The 18,311-nt window shown below is 40.3% G+C and overlaps 1 protein-coding gene and 1 long non-coding RNA gene across 3 annotated transcripts in view; one reads left to right on the forward strand and one right to left on the reverse strand.

Annotated features, from left to right (window-relative positions):
* arid3c (AT rich interactive domain 3C (BRIGHT-like)) overlaps positions 1–17,998 on the forward strand; it is a 59,207-nt gene extending 41,209 nt beyond the window's left edge. For both annotated transcript variants that reach the window (XM_062451685.1, XM_062451686.1), the window contains 5 exons: positions 9,037–9,220; positions 10,151–10,383; positions 11,527–11,796; positions 13,436–13,525; positions 14,213–17,998. In XM_062451685.1, coding sequence (XP_062307669.1) covers positions 9,037–9,220; positions 10,151–10,383; positions 11,527–11,796; positions 13,436–13,525; positions 14,213–14,394 — 959 coding nt within the window. In that variant the 3' untranslated portion in view covers positions 14,395–17,998. The remainder of the gene's footprint in view (positions 1–9,036; positions 9,221–10,150; positions 10,384–11,526; positions 11,797–13,435; positions 13,526–14,212) is intronic.
* Positions 1–18,311, reverse strand: part of LOC134012062 (uncharacterized) — a 57,180-nt gene that overhangs the window by 28,514 nt on the left and 10,355 nt on the right. The window lies entirely within an intron of this gene.

Consider the following 18,311-nt stretch of genomic DNA (forward strand, 5'->3'; position numbering starts at 1 on the left):
AGGGAGGCGTTTATTACACAACGTTCATTTTTGGTGCAGCGTTTATTTGAGGGCGGCGTTTATTTGAGGGCGGCGTTTATTCGAAGAAATACGGTATATGCACCAGAACTATGAAATGTTGTCAAGTATGGTATAAAACATCAGATTAAATGTTTCTAAAACTAAAAAGTTAAATGTTTATTATTAGACTATATTAAATACACCTTTAATATAAACATTTTATTATATCTTGGTTAATCATATACATTTCTGTTTATAAACATTTGATCTTTCTTGTCCCACATCATTACCCATCTGTCTGTGTTCCTCACACTCAGTCTTGTGAAAACACAGATGTTGCAAACGTTTGATTCCTCTAACAATAGGAGAATGTGGCTCCTTGTTTAGAAAGTGTTTGTTGTAGCCCTGGTTGCGTTTCCTGATCGGAGGGGAGGAGTGGGTTTCTCTACATGAGGAGGGAGCAGGGTTTTTTTTGTATATCAGTGGCACAACACTCTCATCATCACAACAGTGGGGTCTGTGTGATTTATAATGACCCCCCAGCTGATGTTAAAACAGGACAGACAGGAAGTCTGTGCCACTGCAGGGAGGGCAGCATCCTGGTATTCACTCGCTCCTTCAGCCTAAGGAATTCCCCAGGTTTATTGGGCTGGTGGCCAAATCGCCCCTGAGTTTTCCCACCATCAGGAATCTGCTGGTGCCAGAGACAGCACTTTATTGGTGTAGGGAGGGGGTGGGCAGGAGAAGGAGGGGGGAGGGGGCTTTGGCATTGAAGGTCTTGCATAATATGAGGAAGTTGGCTACCCCATGAGAGAATAAAGATACAATGATTGGACACAATGACAGCACTATTTTGAGCAGAGGACTTGCGTGTTTGTGTTGTGTTGGTTCTCTTCATGTAGTTCAGACTGGAAGCTGATTTATTTTAGCTACTGTGCCTCTGGCCTTGCCACTTTGTTTTTGTTATCCACTGGTACATTATTACAAATACATACTGAGATGATTATTTTTTAAACATTCCAGGGTTTCCCGCAGAATATGTGTTAGTTAAGGTGGTAGGGTGGGGTTTGCCGTCAGACCGGGGGGGAGGGGGGGGATTGATTAGGCGGCCGCCTTAACTGAAAAGTGCTGTGAGAAACCCTGCATTTGTTACATGTTTTGTGTAGATAACGTCCCATTCCTGGCTTTTTTACCAAGATTACAAAGTAATATATATTTCAGTACAATATATCAGTAAAATCTTGCAGATCAAAAAGCAAGAAACTTGATTGTCATGTGATGTTTAGAAACCACCACTACCAGCATAGTCTCCACATCCCATGAAGGAGTTGTAAATAAAAATGCCTCAGTAAAGTTGGTTGTGAGTTAGGTAACAATGGTTTTCCTGTTCTCCCAAAGAACAAAAAGAAGCCATGTCCAAAAGCTGTATAAAATGTTTATTTTTACTATAGAAAAGCAAAGGGCACCTGAACAATGTAACAGCTGGATTCCTGATCAATGCCCTCGGAGACGGTAAATCAATTGCAACTTTCTGACAGACGCTGTAAAATTTGTTAAAGATAATGTGCGTTAGTTTAGACATGTTTGGTAGTCACACTGGTTGTTGCTCGTCCTTGGTAGAAGTTCCTCAGGGTGGAGATGATTTAGTCACTGGCCTCTCAAACAAAACAACTGCAAATACCTTCCATCCCAGGATTTGGGGGAGGGAGAAATGTTGTTCTTAATCCATTAATGGATGCCTTGGAGAATTTAAGGTGTGACTAGCTTTTACCTTAAGGCTAAGATCACTCATTGTCAGTTGGATGAACAATACTATCCCCATACTATTCGTGAAGCATCTGAAACTATATGTTTGGCAGATGCAGGTCTACCTGTTTTTGTGTTGATGATCTAGTTGGTGCAGTTGGTCACTGGCATTTAGATCTGGTATGGATTGTTGTCGGGAGACGTTCAATTAGTAATTGATTTTGGAGTTAGCGTCAGGAGACGTTGTCAGTGCATAGCAGATCGCCAACACCCTGATCTGCACTCTGTCGTTTTCCACAAACTTAATCACAGCAGACTAGCTAATTGTCCCAGTTAATGTCTCTTGAAAACATCACTTGACATCTTGCAGTTCCATCCCCAATTAAGAGATGGTTAAAAGTATACATTCTACAACGGAATGTTGACTCTGTAAAAGTCTCAAGTTCCAGTTTACATTTAGTGGGCTTTTAATATCTCTAAATCTGAGATTTAATTTAGTCTCCCTCATGTCTTGGTACTGAATAACACTGAGACAGTAATGGTTGTATTTGTGTTTAACACAATAAATTGCATCGGTTCTAAAAACGTCAGTACTTCTGTCAAACATCCATATTTGTTTTTGGTTGCCTTATGCTCATTTTATTTTATTAAGTTGTTGATGGCTAGTAGAAAGAGCTTTGGTGTCGACACGATCACTCAGGGAGTGTAGGGGTCTGGGTTTGAATTAGCCTGAGGCCCTTTCCTGCACGTCTTCTCCCTCTCTCTCTCACTGCTGTCCTGTTTCCAACTGTCTTATCAATGATAAAAGCTGTTCAAGGCCAGAAAAAATCGTGAAGAAAAAAAAAGAAAAGTGTGGGCTATTTAGTGGCAAAAGACTTGCCTGACTTCTTTTGAATTCCACCAGACAATACTTGTACCAGCATGAAGCCCTAGCCTCTGGCCCCTCACTATCTTTGTGCCTTTCAAGGACAGTGGCCCATGAAAAACACTACAAACACTCGTAACACAAATCAATGGCTTCTTGAATTTCCTTCGGGATTAATAAAGTGAAGTGAATTAAATTTACTTTGTTGGTTCAGCATCGCTTTTCTATTGGAGTGTTAATATGCCTTTCAGCACAACATTCATTTATAAATGAAAACATGAGCATATATTTTATTGGTCTTCAAAATATATTTGTTGATTTAAACATCCCCAGTGTTGTCTCAATGCTACCTGAGAGACAAAGGATGTTTGAGGTGGAAATTAAATCCTCTCCTGTGTTTGATTGATAGTGTGGATACATTCTCGGTTCAGAGCTGAACACAACTCCCTGTCAGACACCCACTCCCATCCACATGAATTAAGCCTTTTGTGCCCAAAGATGACAGCTGCAGATCCCCTATTTGAACCATCTCCTTCACATGTGGGTCCATGAACAGGATCAGGACTGTACAAAGAGGTCATCTGTAGTGGGGGGAGCGATGATTCCCCTGATTCATATTACAGCTGACCCCAGGGATACGGTAAGGGACAGTGACAGGTGATGGAACTGGTCTGATCGTGTCCCTGATGTTGCGTCGTCCGCCCTGGAGGGACGTTAGCGCGTCCGTTAGCATGTCCGCTCACAACGTACTCTCACATTCTGAACAGCGAGTTGTGTGTCAGGTTCAGCCATCCTGTCTCCATCTCAACAGCCCCTCAGTCCGTTTCACTCAGCCTGACCACGGCAACAAGGTGAAATGGTTAGCAACCAGGGTTGAAATAGTATTAAACTGTAGGTTGATACATGACAGGAAGGATTTACACACACTGGGCAGTGGCCCTCCTACCACCCACTCAAGTAACAGGTTTGTGTCCATTAACTGGGAACCTGTTTGAGTCTGAACTGTGCAAAACACAGTCAGCCTCTATGCTTTCTCCATTCGCAAACCGTGGGCGGATGGATACAGATTAAGCAAAGGTTGTGAAGTGTCCAGCTGCAGTTATGCCGGTGGTCTAAATTTGACTGACCGTTGGGTCATGTTTAGTGTGGTCTAAATTCAGTCGTAAGCTGGCAGATGAAAGGTCATTGATCAATGATACTGGCCACCATTTTATTTATAACTCTTAACCCAGTGTGGGTTACAGTGGAATCTGAACCCGCAACCCCCAAAAAAACATTTAGAGGTGAAATTAAAAGATATGCTATGTGTGTGTTGCGGTGGGGGGATATTTGGATACGGTATATTTAGACTTTCCTGATGAGTTGCTGTCACAAGTTGTCCTAAATCTCATGTAAAGAGCAGTGTGGATAATTTAAATTTAAATTGACCTTACATTCTGAGATACTGTCTGTTTAACACTCTTTGACTTTTGGAAGTATATTTTCAACTGCTGACTGGTCTCAGGTAGTGAGCTATTTCCTGTCATAGATAGTCATACCAGAAAACACAGAAATGAACCAAATGAGGAATGTATTAGAAATATTCTGGTCAATTATCTACATAGTAGGCTATTTCACAGTGCTTTAGAGTCCCTTTCACTTGGGTAACAAGATAAAAATGTCCCCCCTACCAAACAGTAGTTTATGTAGTTATTGCTTCCTTGCAGCTGATGTCTAATAATCTCCTCTTAAACAGGATGAAAATAACCCTCTTTCACGCGAGTCTAACTGTTGAGTTACAGCCTCTAACTTACTGGCCGTAGACAGACAGCAAGAATGAAGATAAAGGGTCAAAGAAACATATACTATAGCCAACACCATGCAACACTCTCACACACACAGACACACACTCTCTCTCTCACAGACACACACACTCTCACACACACAGACACACACTCTCTCTCTCACAGACACACACACTCTCACACACACAGACACACACTCTGTCTGTTTCCCCTTTGTTGATTCCCCCTGAGGGATGCAGTACTAAGTTCCCAAGGACAGACATCGACGCCTCCTTCCATCACAAAATAAGCTTCCCTAAGCCTGTGTTATTGTTTGACAGAATAGCCTCGGGTGGGAATATTTATTGCTAAATTGTTATAAACAATCAGACCGTGTTGGTCAGGATGCTGAAAGTTGATACTGTTGAAAAGATTCAATTTCTCAGTTTTTAGTTTGAATTAATCATGGCACATGGACATCAATAATTTGGTAGAGAAAATTATGTGTTACATTTTTGGGGTGAGAACAGATGTTTGAGGAAACTTAAGTGATTTTAATTTAATACAAATTATTTTAATGGACTAATATTTTTTGAATCATACTTGACGTCTATTAATGTTTCCATTTGTGTTTGATGTTTTCATTTATCACCAAGAGCCTGATGTATGTAAATGAAACAGACACTAAAGAGGGGGGGGGGGGGGGGTTCATGGGCTATTTACGTGGGAACTTTGGAGTGTCAGTATAGAGTTACGGTGTTCTGAACATCTCCAGCCTCCCTCGCACACAGGGACCCACACATGAGAACAGACAAGTGAGGTGACATCCACACATTATCATGTAAGCAGCTGCATGTCTCGCTATGGATTCAGTCCATTGTATGTGGTCATTGATTCACTGCAGCACAGGTCATTTCCAGACATGCAGGGAAGCCTATAATAAACTAAATCATATTCATTTGTGATGTCCAAATGGCCTGTTAGAAAATAACTACCATTTGACAGCAGTATTTAACCTATAATCACAGAGATTTTTTGACCTACCCAGCAGTCTGAAATATTACATTAACCTTCATCACACACCATTAGGTGCTAGTTTAAATAACTGAATCTTGAAAGTCCCTGTTCCATTGAGTCTACATTGTATTTCAGACCGCAGAAAAAAAATGTAACAATTGTTGATCTGGTGTATTTTACATAAACTCTTAATGCGCCATTATAAAAAAATGAAATTCAAAAGTTTTTAGATCCCATATGTGTTACGGTGCAGTATATCTGAACATATAATTTTATATTTGATTTTCACCACTGTAATCATGTCATAAAATCTTGATTTAATGAGTTAGTATCACTCAAAGTCCAAATGAACAAGAAGCTGTCAACCATCAAAGCAGACTGTAACACATGGCATTTCACATTCAGCCACAATAGTCATTCATGACTAGGCCTCAAAACATCTTTTGACTTCTTTGGAAAACATTTCCCATCTCCTAGTGTGATCAAAATAGGACCAAAATATGTTTAGATAAATATATATAAAAATAAATTCCTGTGATTGGTTCTTGATATCTGGCCCCTGCTGGGTCTAGTTAGTGAATCTGGGTCTCGGCCCACAAGGGTTGGGTTTGGATCCCAGGGTGGTGACCTGTGGGTTGTGCTCTGGTCCTACCATCGTTAATCATGATCTGCCAAGCGACAGCCACAGCTCACAGGCTCCTCTGAGAACAGAAGAGGTGGGATCCCCTTTCATAAAAAATAAATTAAAAAAGCATAGTTGATCATCTTGCCAGTCGAAGCTCAAAATCCAAGCTAATATTGGTGTACCGGCAATATAACCGTGTGCATTAATAAACGTCTTTTAATGGTGCTTTATTGAGGGTTTGTCAAAGCAGAAAGGATTTCTGGCAAGAATAATTCAGCTGATGTTTATCATCCCTGTCCTGTAAGAGAACAACTACAACATGGCTCTTCATAAATGAACCCCACGTTCGACCTTTGCTAAGTACAGATCATATTATAAATCTCTTGTAATACACTGAAACTAGATAGGGTTGTCTCTGACAAATATAAGTATTCATCCTTTAGCCAGAGAAAAACAGCCTTGTTTCTGAACCTCCGGAGCAGCTGGAGAATGACGGACGTGCTCTGATCGCCTTCTCATCACACCAAGGCCACACAATGAGTGTCAGCCTCTTTTGTGTACTGATAAATATCCCGTTTGATTTATTGTTTCCTTAAGGCTCTGGGTATTAATTGATTATTGCCTCAGAACTACCATCAGCACTTTCTTGCAAATAAGTCAACTTTTGTCTCCTGATGTAATTACCTGGAATACAAAGAAGCTGCTTTCCTGAAAGAATGACAACGTATTCGATTTCTGCAACACTAAACATCCAGAGAAGACTGGCATTCCTACTGTTTCCTTTCCTCCTTTAAATAATCTTGTTTGAGGCAAGACCAAGGTGTATTGTTAACAAAAGATAGTGGGCAGTGTAGCTCTGCTCTTATAGTACTTGAATGACGGAGATTTATTATAGTTATGCCTCTTATAATACACACACTGATGGTCTTTTAGATTTGAGTTTCTTTGTATATTTTCCCTTGTTGTTTATTAGCCTTGGGGAATAAGGGACACCTAAATAATAAGTATAATATGTATTTTTGTGTGAAAAAAGTCAACAAAAGCATGTTACTTCAACATACTGTTGCTTGCTCTGTATTTCAACTTCTGATATCAGTCAAATCAGGAAAGATGTTTTTGTCTGAACCAATGTTTCGGTTTTAAAGCTAGTTCCCTTTCATGTTTGATCCTAGCTGTCGTCGCAAGGTACACATGTGCCTGAAGGATAGTGTAAATCCTTTCTATAAAATCTTTAGCACAATAGTGGTAATTCAAACTAAGTTCGCTACTAGCCTCTTTAGGTACATATTAGTAGCATTAGTAGGTAAACATTTGTTTTTCCCCAAGTCGCTGCTTTAAATCGTTCATTTCATGGGTTAAAAGAGCAAGCCAAAGAGGAGGAGTAATTCCCATCCCATTATCGGATGTAGGTGCGAAGTGAACACATCAGCGATGAAGCCAAGCACGAAGATGATTACTCGGCTACCAGGCCCGATTCCCCTCACAGCTTCAATTAAGCCCCCCATTTTTTCAGCAAGTGAGCGATTAACCAGAAGACTGGTGTTAGACTCAGTACAGGGTGTCTCTCCTGCAGTCCACCATTGCTCATTGTCATAATGATCCATGGCCTGATCAGATTGTTTCTGCTAACAAAAGGCTGTCCTCGTCGGCCTTCTCTTTTATTCTGTATATCTCTTTCACAGAATCAGGGACACATATACATCACCCCCAGTATCGAAAGCGCATAAATCAAGTTTTAAGAGGCTTGTCTCGGTTCAGATTCTGCCAGACAAAGGCTTTGGGCCCAAGTCTGTTATTTATTGCTCCAGTGTTCGTTTGGTTAGCTTTTGTACATTCCCAGAAATAATTGTTTTATAGATCAATCTCCGTATTCTGCATTATAACCCGGTGCTGTGACAATGAGGGGGGGGACAGGAGCTTCTTTGTCTTTTGTTTTTCATTCTGTAGGTCTCTGTCACATTCTTATAAGTGCATCTGACCTGACTGATCTGAAGGCTACAAAGCGCTAAGAAACTCCAGACTGACTGTTTTAGGAGAGAGGGTATCAATGATTTCAATCTTCATTTGACTGCTTTCTAAATATGTCCATTAACCTTTCTGAGATCCCCCCATTCCTAAGACCACAATGTGCCGTTGTGCCGCTGTGATATATAGACAGTTTAGTAGGAAGTTGTAGATAGTAATGTGTTTCTTCTGGGTGGCGCTGCTTGAGATTTAAAAAAAGCCGTCATTGTCCTCAAGCAGAGGGAAGATCAATCTTTTGTTTTAATAGTGTCTACCCGTTTACATGCTACTGCAGCAAAATGAAGCCATAATTACCTGTCTTAATTTATGAGTTTTTACCATGTCGGAGGTTACTTCAGACCCACCCAACCCCTCCCTTTGCTGTTGTTTGCAATATATTTCTGCAGCTATTGATTGCTATTATGGTAAATCCGATGTGCACAGTGGAACTCTATCAGCAAAATGCAGGTTAATTATGTCAGGGTCAGCCTCTCCAGAATCCCTACACAGGGTTGGCTTTCACACTTTATGGCTTTAAATTAAATTGCAAGTACAAATGATTATCTAGTCCCCTTCATTCTGCTAATTAAGGCTAAAACCAGGCTGAAAAGAATACAACTTAAATGAGATCACCTCTTCATTTGCCATTGAGTTCTAGAAGTATTTTAAATGCGTCTTTTACTTTTCTTGGTCTTGATGGCGTCCTCAAAAATAAATGTTAAAAAACATATCACATGTTTGTGAAGGTTAAGTTATATAATATGCTACAATCTTTTACCCATGATGTCAAGACGTTAGAGACCATAGACAGAAATGTGGATTTGATTTGTCAGTGCGGACCAATAAAACAAAAAGGAGTTGCGAGAGTTTTTCTAAAGTAATACTCCCTCTTAACAAACTGTCAGGCCTCTGACATGTCTCAGATAAACCAGCCCCATAAGAACCCTGAGAAGCCCTGTCGATGAGGTCTAAAGTTAATGCCATTGATTGTGGATATTGTGTTTCTCTATCTGCAGGGACTCCAGTGAATCGGATTCCTATCATGGCCAAGCAGGTGTTGGATCTCTACACACTCTACAAGCTTGTCACCGAAAAAGGAGGCTTAGTGGAGGTCATCAATAAGAAAATATGGCGCGAGATCACCAAAGGTCTCAACCTCCCTACCTCTATCACCAGTGCAGCTTTCACTCTCCGAACACAGTGAGTACGAAAGGCAGAAGATGATTAAAGACCTGCGGCCGTCTGGTAACTAAATTTACTCGGATCATGGGTGCCCTGTTAGCTCACTGGATAAGTGTGCGTACCATGTAGGCTGAGGCCTTACCACAGCAACCTAGGTTCAATTCTGGCCTTGGCCCTTTGCTGCATCTCTCTCTCCCTGCCTTTCCTGTTCCACTTCACTTACAAACCTTCCAGTAAAGCATGGAAAAAAAATAATAATAATAATTGAAAAACATCATGGCTTGTTGGAGCCACAAGTGTAAGGCATGTGAATGAACAGAGGAGGGACAGTAAGATATATTTTGTACAAAAAAGTACAAAACTAAAATATTGTTTATGAACATTGAACAACTGAGATGGAGTTGTTGTTGTTTTTGCCTGTGAAGCATTTTCTGGTTAGTGTATGACAGAGCCCATGTTATGGCAGACTATACAGTATATTTACGTCTATCAGATCAGCATAGCTGGACTTGCCTAGACATTTAATAGACTAAATAACCTTTCATTTTCTTCCAAGATAGATGCATGTGAATCCTATAGTACTGATCACACCAGTATGTGGCAGGATAATTATAGGCGTGGTAGTTAAAGGATTTAACCTGTACCACAACGGTAAGCTTGTTTGTGCATGATATAAAAGACTGTTATTGAAAGCAATGAAATCATTCTGGCCCTACTTAACAGTGGGTGCTTGTGACAGTTCTCCTTTATTAAGCAGATGTTGTCGCCTGGTCAGCACTTCCACCCAGCATCAAAACATCCAGTCACAAACACAATATCATACAAATATGCTGAGTGGTTTTGAAATCACACATCCGTTTATTTAATGGACTTGCTTAAATCTTTGCACATGACTACAGCCAAGACAACAGGCTACAGGCAAACCGTGTGGCCCCTCTCACCCCCCAGGTATATGAAGTACCTCTACCCATACGAATGTGAAAAGAGGGGACTGAGCTCCCCTGGGGAGCTCCAGGCAGCCATCGACAGCAACCGGAGGGAGGGCCGCCGGCAGAGCTACGGATCGGCCATCTTTAACTACTCCCCCGTGGGTACCCCCTCCCTCCTCTCCTCTCCCAAGATGCAGATGGCCCACCTGGCCAACGGCGGCCACCTCTCCCAGTCCCCGGTCATCAAGAAAGGTGAGGGGGCGAGTTATGGGGATCCATCAGCCTGCTACGGCTGAGTGGGTAGAAAAGGGGACCTACCTGGATATTTACCAGAATTGACCACCAACCAGGCTGACAAGTCACTGGTGTGATGAGAAGGCTCATCTAAGGATATCATAAGCACACAACCCCAGCGTAGTCTCTCATGCTTTTCGCTAGGCATGGTCAGATCCTCATCACAGTGAGACAAAATGTTAATTTAACACCAGGAGGGTTTATATAGGTCCATCTCATGAGATTGGTCTTATATAAACACTCAATGAGTAAAATATACACTCCTGGTGTTAAATTAACACTTTCAAATGGGCTGACTTGTGCAGCTCAATTGTTAACATGTTTTAACAAAGTTTGTACTAGATATCAACCCCCAAAACTCCACATCTTGTCAAGTTCTCAAGGTTTGACTCAGTCGCTGCACAGAAATATTTGATCATGAAAAGCTTTTGGTTATTCAAGTGTCCAAACCACCAGCCCTCTGAATGGGTATGCAATCTGTGCAGCTTTGACTCTTATTTCTATACTTGTCTGCTCACAAACCAGCAGAAGGAAAAGTATTCTCCTGTCTGAAAGTATATAGCAACAGCCCCTGTGCCATGTTTATGTTTATGTAAGCGATGGGTGGTATGCTCTTCACTCCAAAGAGGAAGCGTCTGGCAGGACTTCCTCGTACCAGCACTGCCAATGTCCACCTCAGATCAGTGAGTGGAATGTGGAGCGAGGCATAATAGTTTTTTTAATAATGGACCCACAAGGAATAAAGGAAAGGGAAAATACAAAACAGCAGACTGTTTTTTCATGTGGAACACAAACACAACACGATGTACAATCACAAGATTAATCAGTATTCCACAGCTCCTGCTTCACACAGTTGAGTTCTGATTAGGGTCAATTTCCTGGACGATACTCAAGTATTAAACTGACACAGGAATTATCTGTCAAGGACTAGCTGTAGAAAAAACTACGGTAACTTGAACTTTATAGATTTTCCTGTCTAGGACCATCAACCAATCAGTTCAACCAGGAAGGAACCAAACATTACGCGCGCATTACTAATAGGCCACGTCGCACAACGACGATACGAAATCTGACCTCTGTCCTCTCCGCTCCGTCCTGCAGAGGAGCCCATGATGGGGGGCTGCCTGGCCAGCCGGCTTCCCCTGTCCCTGGGAGGGCACCACGCCGCGGCCCAGGCCGTAGCGGCGCAGGCGGCCGTCCAGGCAGCTGCCCTGGAGCAGCTCAGGGAGAAGCTGGAGAGCGGAGAGCCACCAGAGAAGAAGATGATGAGGATGGCGGAGGAGCAGCAGAGGCTGATGCAGAACGCGCTGCAGCAGAACCTGCTGGCGATGGCCACTCAGCTGCCCATGAACATCAAGCTCAACAACAGAGGTGAGGAAAGGGTTGTTGGGGTGGGTTTAAGCACCCAACCCGTTGGATCCTTTTCAAGAGGGTGAAGCCAGAGGCATTGTGGGAGAGTGGAAGTAATTTATCCAAGATCTGAAGCCATTGGACCATCTAAAGTGAGGTGCAAACCCCGCTTTCATTGCTATTATGAGAAAGGCGGTCGCATATTCATTTTGTTGTTTGAGTTCTGCCCCTGTTTTTTTGCTTTATTTTTTGATAGGCCAATTGTAGAGACCGGAATGCAGGGAGAGAGAGGGGAGCAGAATTCTAACCCAAGCCCCTGTGTTAATGGGATGCACTTTTACCCAGTTATGCTAGAAGTTAACATGGTTGCTACAGCAGATATTTTTAATGAGAAGGGATGTTCAATGGTCAGATAAAGTACTTAAGCCCTTCCTGGTTCTCTTAGTTGGTTGTTGATTGGCCAATCAATGACACTGATTTTCTGAAGTTCTCACACACAGACACTCAGTTCGTACTGTTTAATCTCAACCTTTACCAAAATAAAAGTTTCAAATAATGTTGCTTTATGCAACAAAAAGTAAATGGAAAAAGCTATATATATATATATATATATATTCTACAAGCAATACTTTTTTCGGAAACTCTATACAGGGCTTCCTGTCTCGTATGTCAACAACTGTTCAAACTTCAGTATGTTTACTTTTCCTAAACAGCCACTTACATTGTATGAAGTTTAGCTCAGTTTGGCTGGTATAACCAAGTTAAGTTATGCTATTTCATAAGATGGTGGGGTTGGATATATTTATGAAATACCACTAATACACCAATGACTCATTATAAGATCTGCAATTTGCCATAAACTCCACTGACACTATGAAGAAATACAGTTCCATGACATGTTATCAGTAAAACTGCCTTGTGTCTATCCTCATTGTGATGGCTCTAGAAAGGTTGGTGTTGGACAAGCAATAAGTCATTACTTAATGATTGAGGCTCACAGTAAGAAGGAGAGGCCTATTTGCTCATGTGTGATAACATTTCTTTTCGCATGACCGCCTCTCTCGTAATAGCAATAATAGTGGGCTTTGCACCTCACTTTTGATGGCACAATGAGTAACAATCTTAATTCCACTCACCATGGACACTACAATTTAAAGATTACATTGAAAACACTATGATTTGGAAGTGACCAGAAAGTGTCTGCAGATGTCCATGAGATGTTTGAGGACACGTAGATTTAAAGAAATGTTTATCTGGATATATCTACCATTTACCAAGTCTTTGTCGATGAATACTGATATCATAACTTAAAACTGAAATAATTGTGGGTATTTCTGGCTGTGCTTGTGTGTGAGAGAGAAAGTGTGTTTTCATGTATTTTCTCCACATTTTATATCATATTGATAGCATCAAAGTTTTTGAGCACTTGTTTAATGTGTCACGATACTGCTTTGACCTACGACCAACATATACAAATAGCTGCAGCATCTTTTGACATTTCTTGCTCCCTCAGAACTCTTTAATAAACTGCTTCTTATCCTGTCACTCTTTGAGATATCGCCAATACTGCTTCGGAGCCCTAGTTCTTGCTTCTTGTGTTCCTTTTTTAAATGCTCATATTGAGTTTTTCTTTCTCGCTCTTTGCTTCCCCTCCTGACAGATGATAGACAAGAGACCGCATTGAACCTGTCTACCAACGGCATTAGCAGCATCAACATGTCAATAGAAATAAATGGAGTTGTCTACACAGGTAAATAGAGCACCCGTTTGCTGATGTAATTGCAGGCAGGAAATTCAATAAGTTATAGCAGCACCCCGTGCCTAGTCCTCCACGCAATTTGATGTCTTTGCTATAAAATCCATTGTAATGAAGTGGCAGTCCAATAGTGTTAAAAAAGTTAAATATCTTAAAATGGGGCCTGTGGATTTGAGGTCGATGGGGCTTATTGTCTTACGTGCCTGGGATGGAAGGCCTCCCAGTTTAGCCCCAAGAACCACCGCTTGTGCCTTCGAGCGGAGGAGCGGTAATTACCTAAAGATAGGCAATACATGTCATGCCATAAGCCTGCTGGAAACTTCCATTGGACCTGAAGTGGCTATCATATTTAGTCGAGAGCTTTTTCTCTAAAGCCGGTGTTCAGTGAGGTGAAGCTTGATCCAGTTGATCTTTCCCCCCACTTAACGTCTACTTTAATTAGGCTGAATGTAATCTTGAGGAGGCCCCTGTAGACTTGGAATGTGACCGAGAGGAAACCGATTGAAAGAGTTTGGGTTGATTTCGGACAGAATCTTTAGTCGACTGTTATTTTACCTATCTATATGTTCAGTCCCCATCATGTACTGACATACGCCTCCGAGTGGATATGCATGTGTTTTTATAAAAATAATACACGTTTTTTTATTTCAACGTAGTTTTGATTTGTTTTTGATTATCCAGGTGTCCTGTTTGCTCGGAGACCAACCATTCCAGGAATGCCAGGCGGTCACCAAGGCAACCACACCAGCTCTCAGGAAAAGACCAGTCCAGGATTGCCCTCACAGATCCAACCGCCCTGCTCCTCTGCATCCTCAACCTCCTCCTCATCCTCGATCCATGGACTTGGAAACTCCTCTCCCTGAGCCCCCCCAGCCTCCTCCCCCATCCGCCCAGCCCCCCCTCCCCATCCTTCCCCAAGACAACAAGCAGTCTGAGATATTTTGAGAGAGACTTTTTTGTTTTCGAAGCTGGTTTTTTACCCTGTCCCTCCCTTCCTTTTCACAAGCTCCCTTATTCCAAATCGAAAGAATTTATAGGAAAACAATGTTTTTATTTATAGGGAAGAAAAAAAATCTGTAGAAAGAAATAAACTATCTCGTTTGTACTCTGCGCCTCATCCGAGCTCTGAATAATGGTGTATGTAGAGGACCTTTCACCTTTGTGTGTGTATGCGAATGAAATCGCTGTTATTCGGTTTCTTCAGACCAGCTGCTCGATTTGGAGCAGTTTCATTGAACGTGGAGTGACTCGTCGATGCAGTGACACCTCGGGCACCAAAAACAGCGGGACATTGGCACCGAGGCAAGAGGACGCTGACTCTCTCTGCTGCGATGCCTACAGACAACCAGCCAGCTTGCCCTTTGACCTCAAGCTAAACAGGAACTGGTTGATCTACTGGGTATGTTACCCCTTGGCTTTGGGAGTATGTCTTGCCACTCGATATTACAGACCTCTGATTAATACCTGTGTTATTTTCCAAATCAGTAAATGTTGCTGCTTTGAGCTTATACCAAAGAAGAAGCTTATATGTTGATCTTAAGAGAAGCGCATAGCGTAAAAAGAGAGCGATAATACAAAATGATCAAACTAGAGTAATATCTCATTAATATTTCATACAAAGCATATACCACAGAATCAAGGAATTGTAGTTTTTTCTTATATAGAGAAGATATCACCATGATGATGTTATCTATTGAAGATGTAGGTTTAAACACAATATCTAAGTTGCTATGGATACAATGTTTGAAACTGTGGAACAAGATACTGAGGCAGGAGTGGCACTGATATTTAAGATAAGTGAGTGGTTGTTTAATTTAAATGCCTTTCTCATTTATTGGTTGTACTAAATAGCAAGACTACAACATGCTCAACTAATGGTTATTGTCAAAGCTTTTTGCAAAACCTATACTCAAAAGGGGTAGATATGCTCTATAGATTGCATGGCTTTTTTTAACAAAAGTTTTTCAACACATTTCCATCCGCATCCAAAACCCATACCAGGATCAATCAATAATAACCAGTGAAGTTTAGGGAAGTTTTTTTACAATCAGCTAGAAGCACAAATCCAGACCGGTATCAACTGGTATGAGGTGGGAGAAGTCTTTTGCAAAACAATGCCAATCTGACGGTGGTAGGAATGATGAGCAGTTCACCACGTGTTGAGTTGAGATGGCCCATGCAGCCAGAGACCAGGGTCAGAGTGCTTAACAACCCTCCAATCACACAGTGGCTTTATATCATTACTATCCAGTTCTTTTCTCTCTCTTTTCGTAATGCACTCGTGTCTAAAGTTAAACCCTCTCTTTCTCTCATTCTTTTTTTCTCTTGCTCTCAAATTCTCTGGGTTGTTTAATAAAGATTTAAGATACATTCTCTATTATGAAGGGAAACGGGAAACAGTTTTTAAATATATATCTTTTTATTAAGTCTTTAAAAACATAATTTCAAATTGTATTTATTTTGTTTTTATGTTTGACCTCAGGCTTCAAACTTGCATTCATCTACACCACTTTATTTGAATCCATTTAAGGAGTTGTTTCTATCACAGACAGATACCTCAAAAATCTAACTGTATATATACATAATAGAATATAAATACAAAATATACCTCATATATTTCATTTATATTATTTTATTGTAAAGCCACTTGAAAATCAATGTGTTTCAACAATTCACTGGATTTTTTTTCATATTTTGTATAGTTATACCAAAGAAGGGAATATTTTATGAACACACATCTACCTCATTCGTTATAGACTGTGCCAACACACAACCACATACTTAATTGCCAGTTTTTAAGTGTAGCCTTCACAGTCAATACACATGTATTTGCTTGAACACAAAAACAAAACAAAAAAAATGTATTGAAGCAAAGTAGGTGGACCATTTAAGGTGTGAAGCAACACAGCTTGTTTTTTTTTTGTCATGATTTATTCACAATATACACCGATGCAGGCATTCTACTGTTGCTATGACACATGTAACTAAATGTAACAAAAGTTTGGTCCAACTTTTAAATCACACAAATCGCAATAGAGGACAAGCACCAAACTGGAAATAATTGAAAATGTCAGGTGTCAGTGCTGGTATCGAAGGTGGTTGTATTCGTTAATTCCAGTGTTTACTTGAAATGTGTTCTTCATAAATCAGGTCATTATGTGGGCTTTTTCTGAGAGTCATGATGTGGTAATTTTCTGTTGTATATGTGACTTTCTATGAAGCTTGGTGCTAGAAAGCACCAGTGACATCACTGAGCACAGTGACATCACTGCTCACTCCCCCAAGGAAAGACAGTCTGGCTACATGTGTCCCCTTTCTCAAAGAGTATCTTTTAATATCATAAGGGGTCTTTTACCTACACTTGGCCTAATATTAGACAAACAAAAAACATTCAATTCAGGTCCTTCAGGTCTTGCTCCAGGGCTAAGTCTGTGTGTCAGAATTTGCCTTGTGTAACAGTTGATAGATTAACAAGCCGTTCTTTCTCTATGAAACATTGTGGATGAATAGGAAAGGGTCCTTATCCTGATTAAGTTTTAGCACATCTCAAACCTTGCATGTTAATCATGCGTAAATGTTCATGAGCAACTCCACCAATGGATGAGCTATTCCTTCATCCCAGGATTTGTTGTTGGCATCCTATTAAGTTTAAGACTGCAAAAATGTATACATGTTTCTCATGAATGTAAAATATGTTAATCCATCCTTATCGTAGCAAAATTTACACAACATCACAATATCCAACTATCCATAATTGTTTGTGAAGATGCATTTTACTGAAGGACAGACTCAGCACAACTATTTATGTGCAAAAGTACATAGGGCACAAATGATGCGCACATCTCTTTATTTTTTATTTTTACTCTTACAATAAAGTTTCCTTTTGCTTGTGATAGACATATCAGAGTTATTTGTTTTGAAGACAGCACTGGCACAGTTTCTCATGACTGTCATTTCCTCACCCCTTCCTACACTATTAAGGCAAATACAATTGAAAATGTTGCTAATTGTTGGACAGTGAAACAGTTTGCTGACTGTGAAACAAGAACATGCAATCACTATCATTCTTACAACCAAAGATCCTTAGAAACAGGAACTAAGCTCACTTTGTAAAAGAATATAACCAAATACAGAAGAGAGATGAATCAGCATTGGCTTTAGTAAAATAAAGAAGAAGAAAAAAAAAAAAAACTTTCACTTATGGATTTACTTAAATAACATGTGGTTTACTTACTGTATTTTATGCTGGTAGAATTTAGATACTATAATAGTTTATTCGCTGTGTATAAAGCTTTATATATAATATTTCTTTTATTTACCTTTTGGATGAATCCAGTGCGTAGTGGGACTGCTGGATTGTGGTGCTCAGGGGTTAAAAAAATACAAAAAAAACTGGTGAAAGAGATGTTTTGTTTTGCCATTTTGATTTGTAGCATATTTAGAAATAAAATACTGCTTTTAACTTCATTGTGATTGCTTTTTCTTTTTTCAATTAGTTCTTTGTATAGGTCAAGGAGTTTCACATTAAAAATAGATTTACTGTGAAGAATTTGCTGTATTAATTTGGAGATTCAACATACTTATTCAAGTGTTAATATAGTAAACATCAATGAGGATTGTTTTGCATCTACTTTTATAATATAAAAATATGTTATGGGTAAGATGGCTGATATAATAAGAAACAGAGAGCTTCCTGAGAAATAAAAGATTATTCATGCAACACTTTCAGATATTGGAAAAACTACAGGCACATGAGCTTCTCATTTGCCCAATAAGGCAC

Source organism: Osmerus eperlanus, chromosome 25 (assembly GCF_963692335.1).
Source record: "Osmerus eperlanus chromosome 25, fOsmEpe2.1, whole genome shotgun sequence".
In the NCBI taxonomy this organism is placed as follows: domain Eukaryota; kingdom Metazoa; phylum Chordata; class Actinopteri; order Osmeriformes; family Osmeridae; genus Osmerus; species Osmerus eperlanus.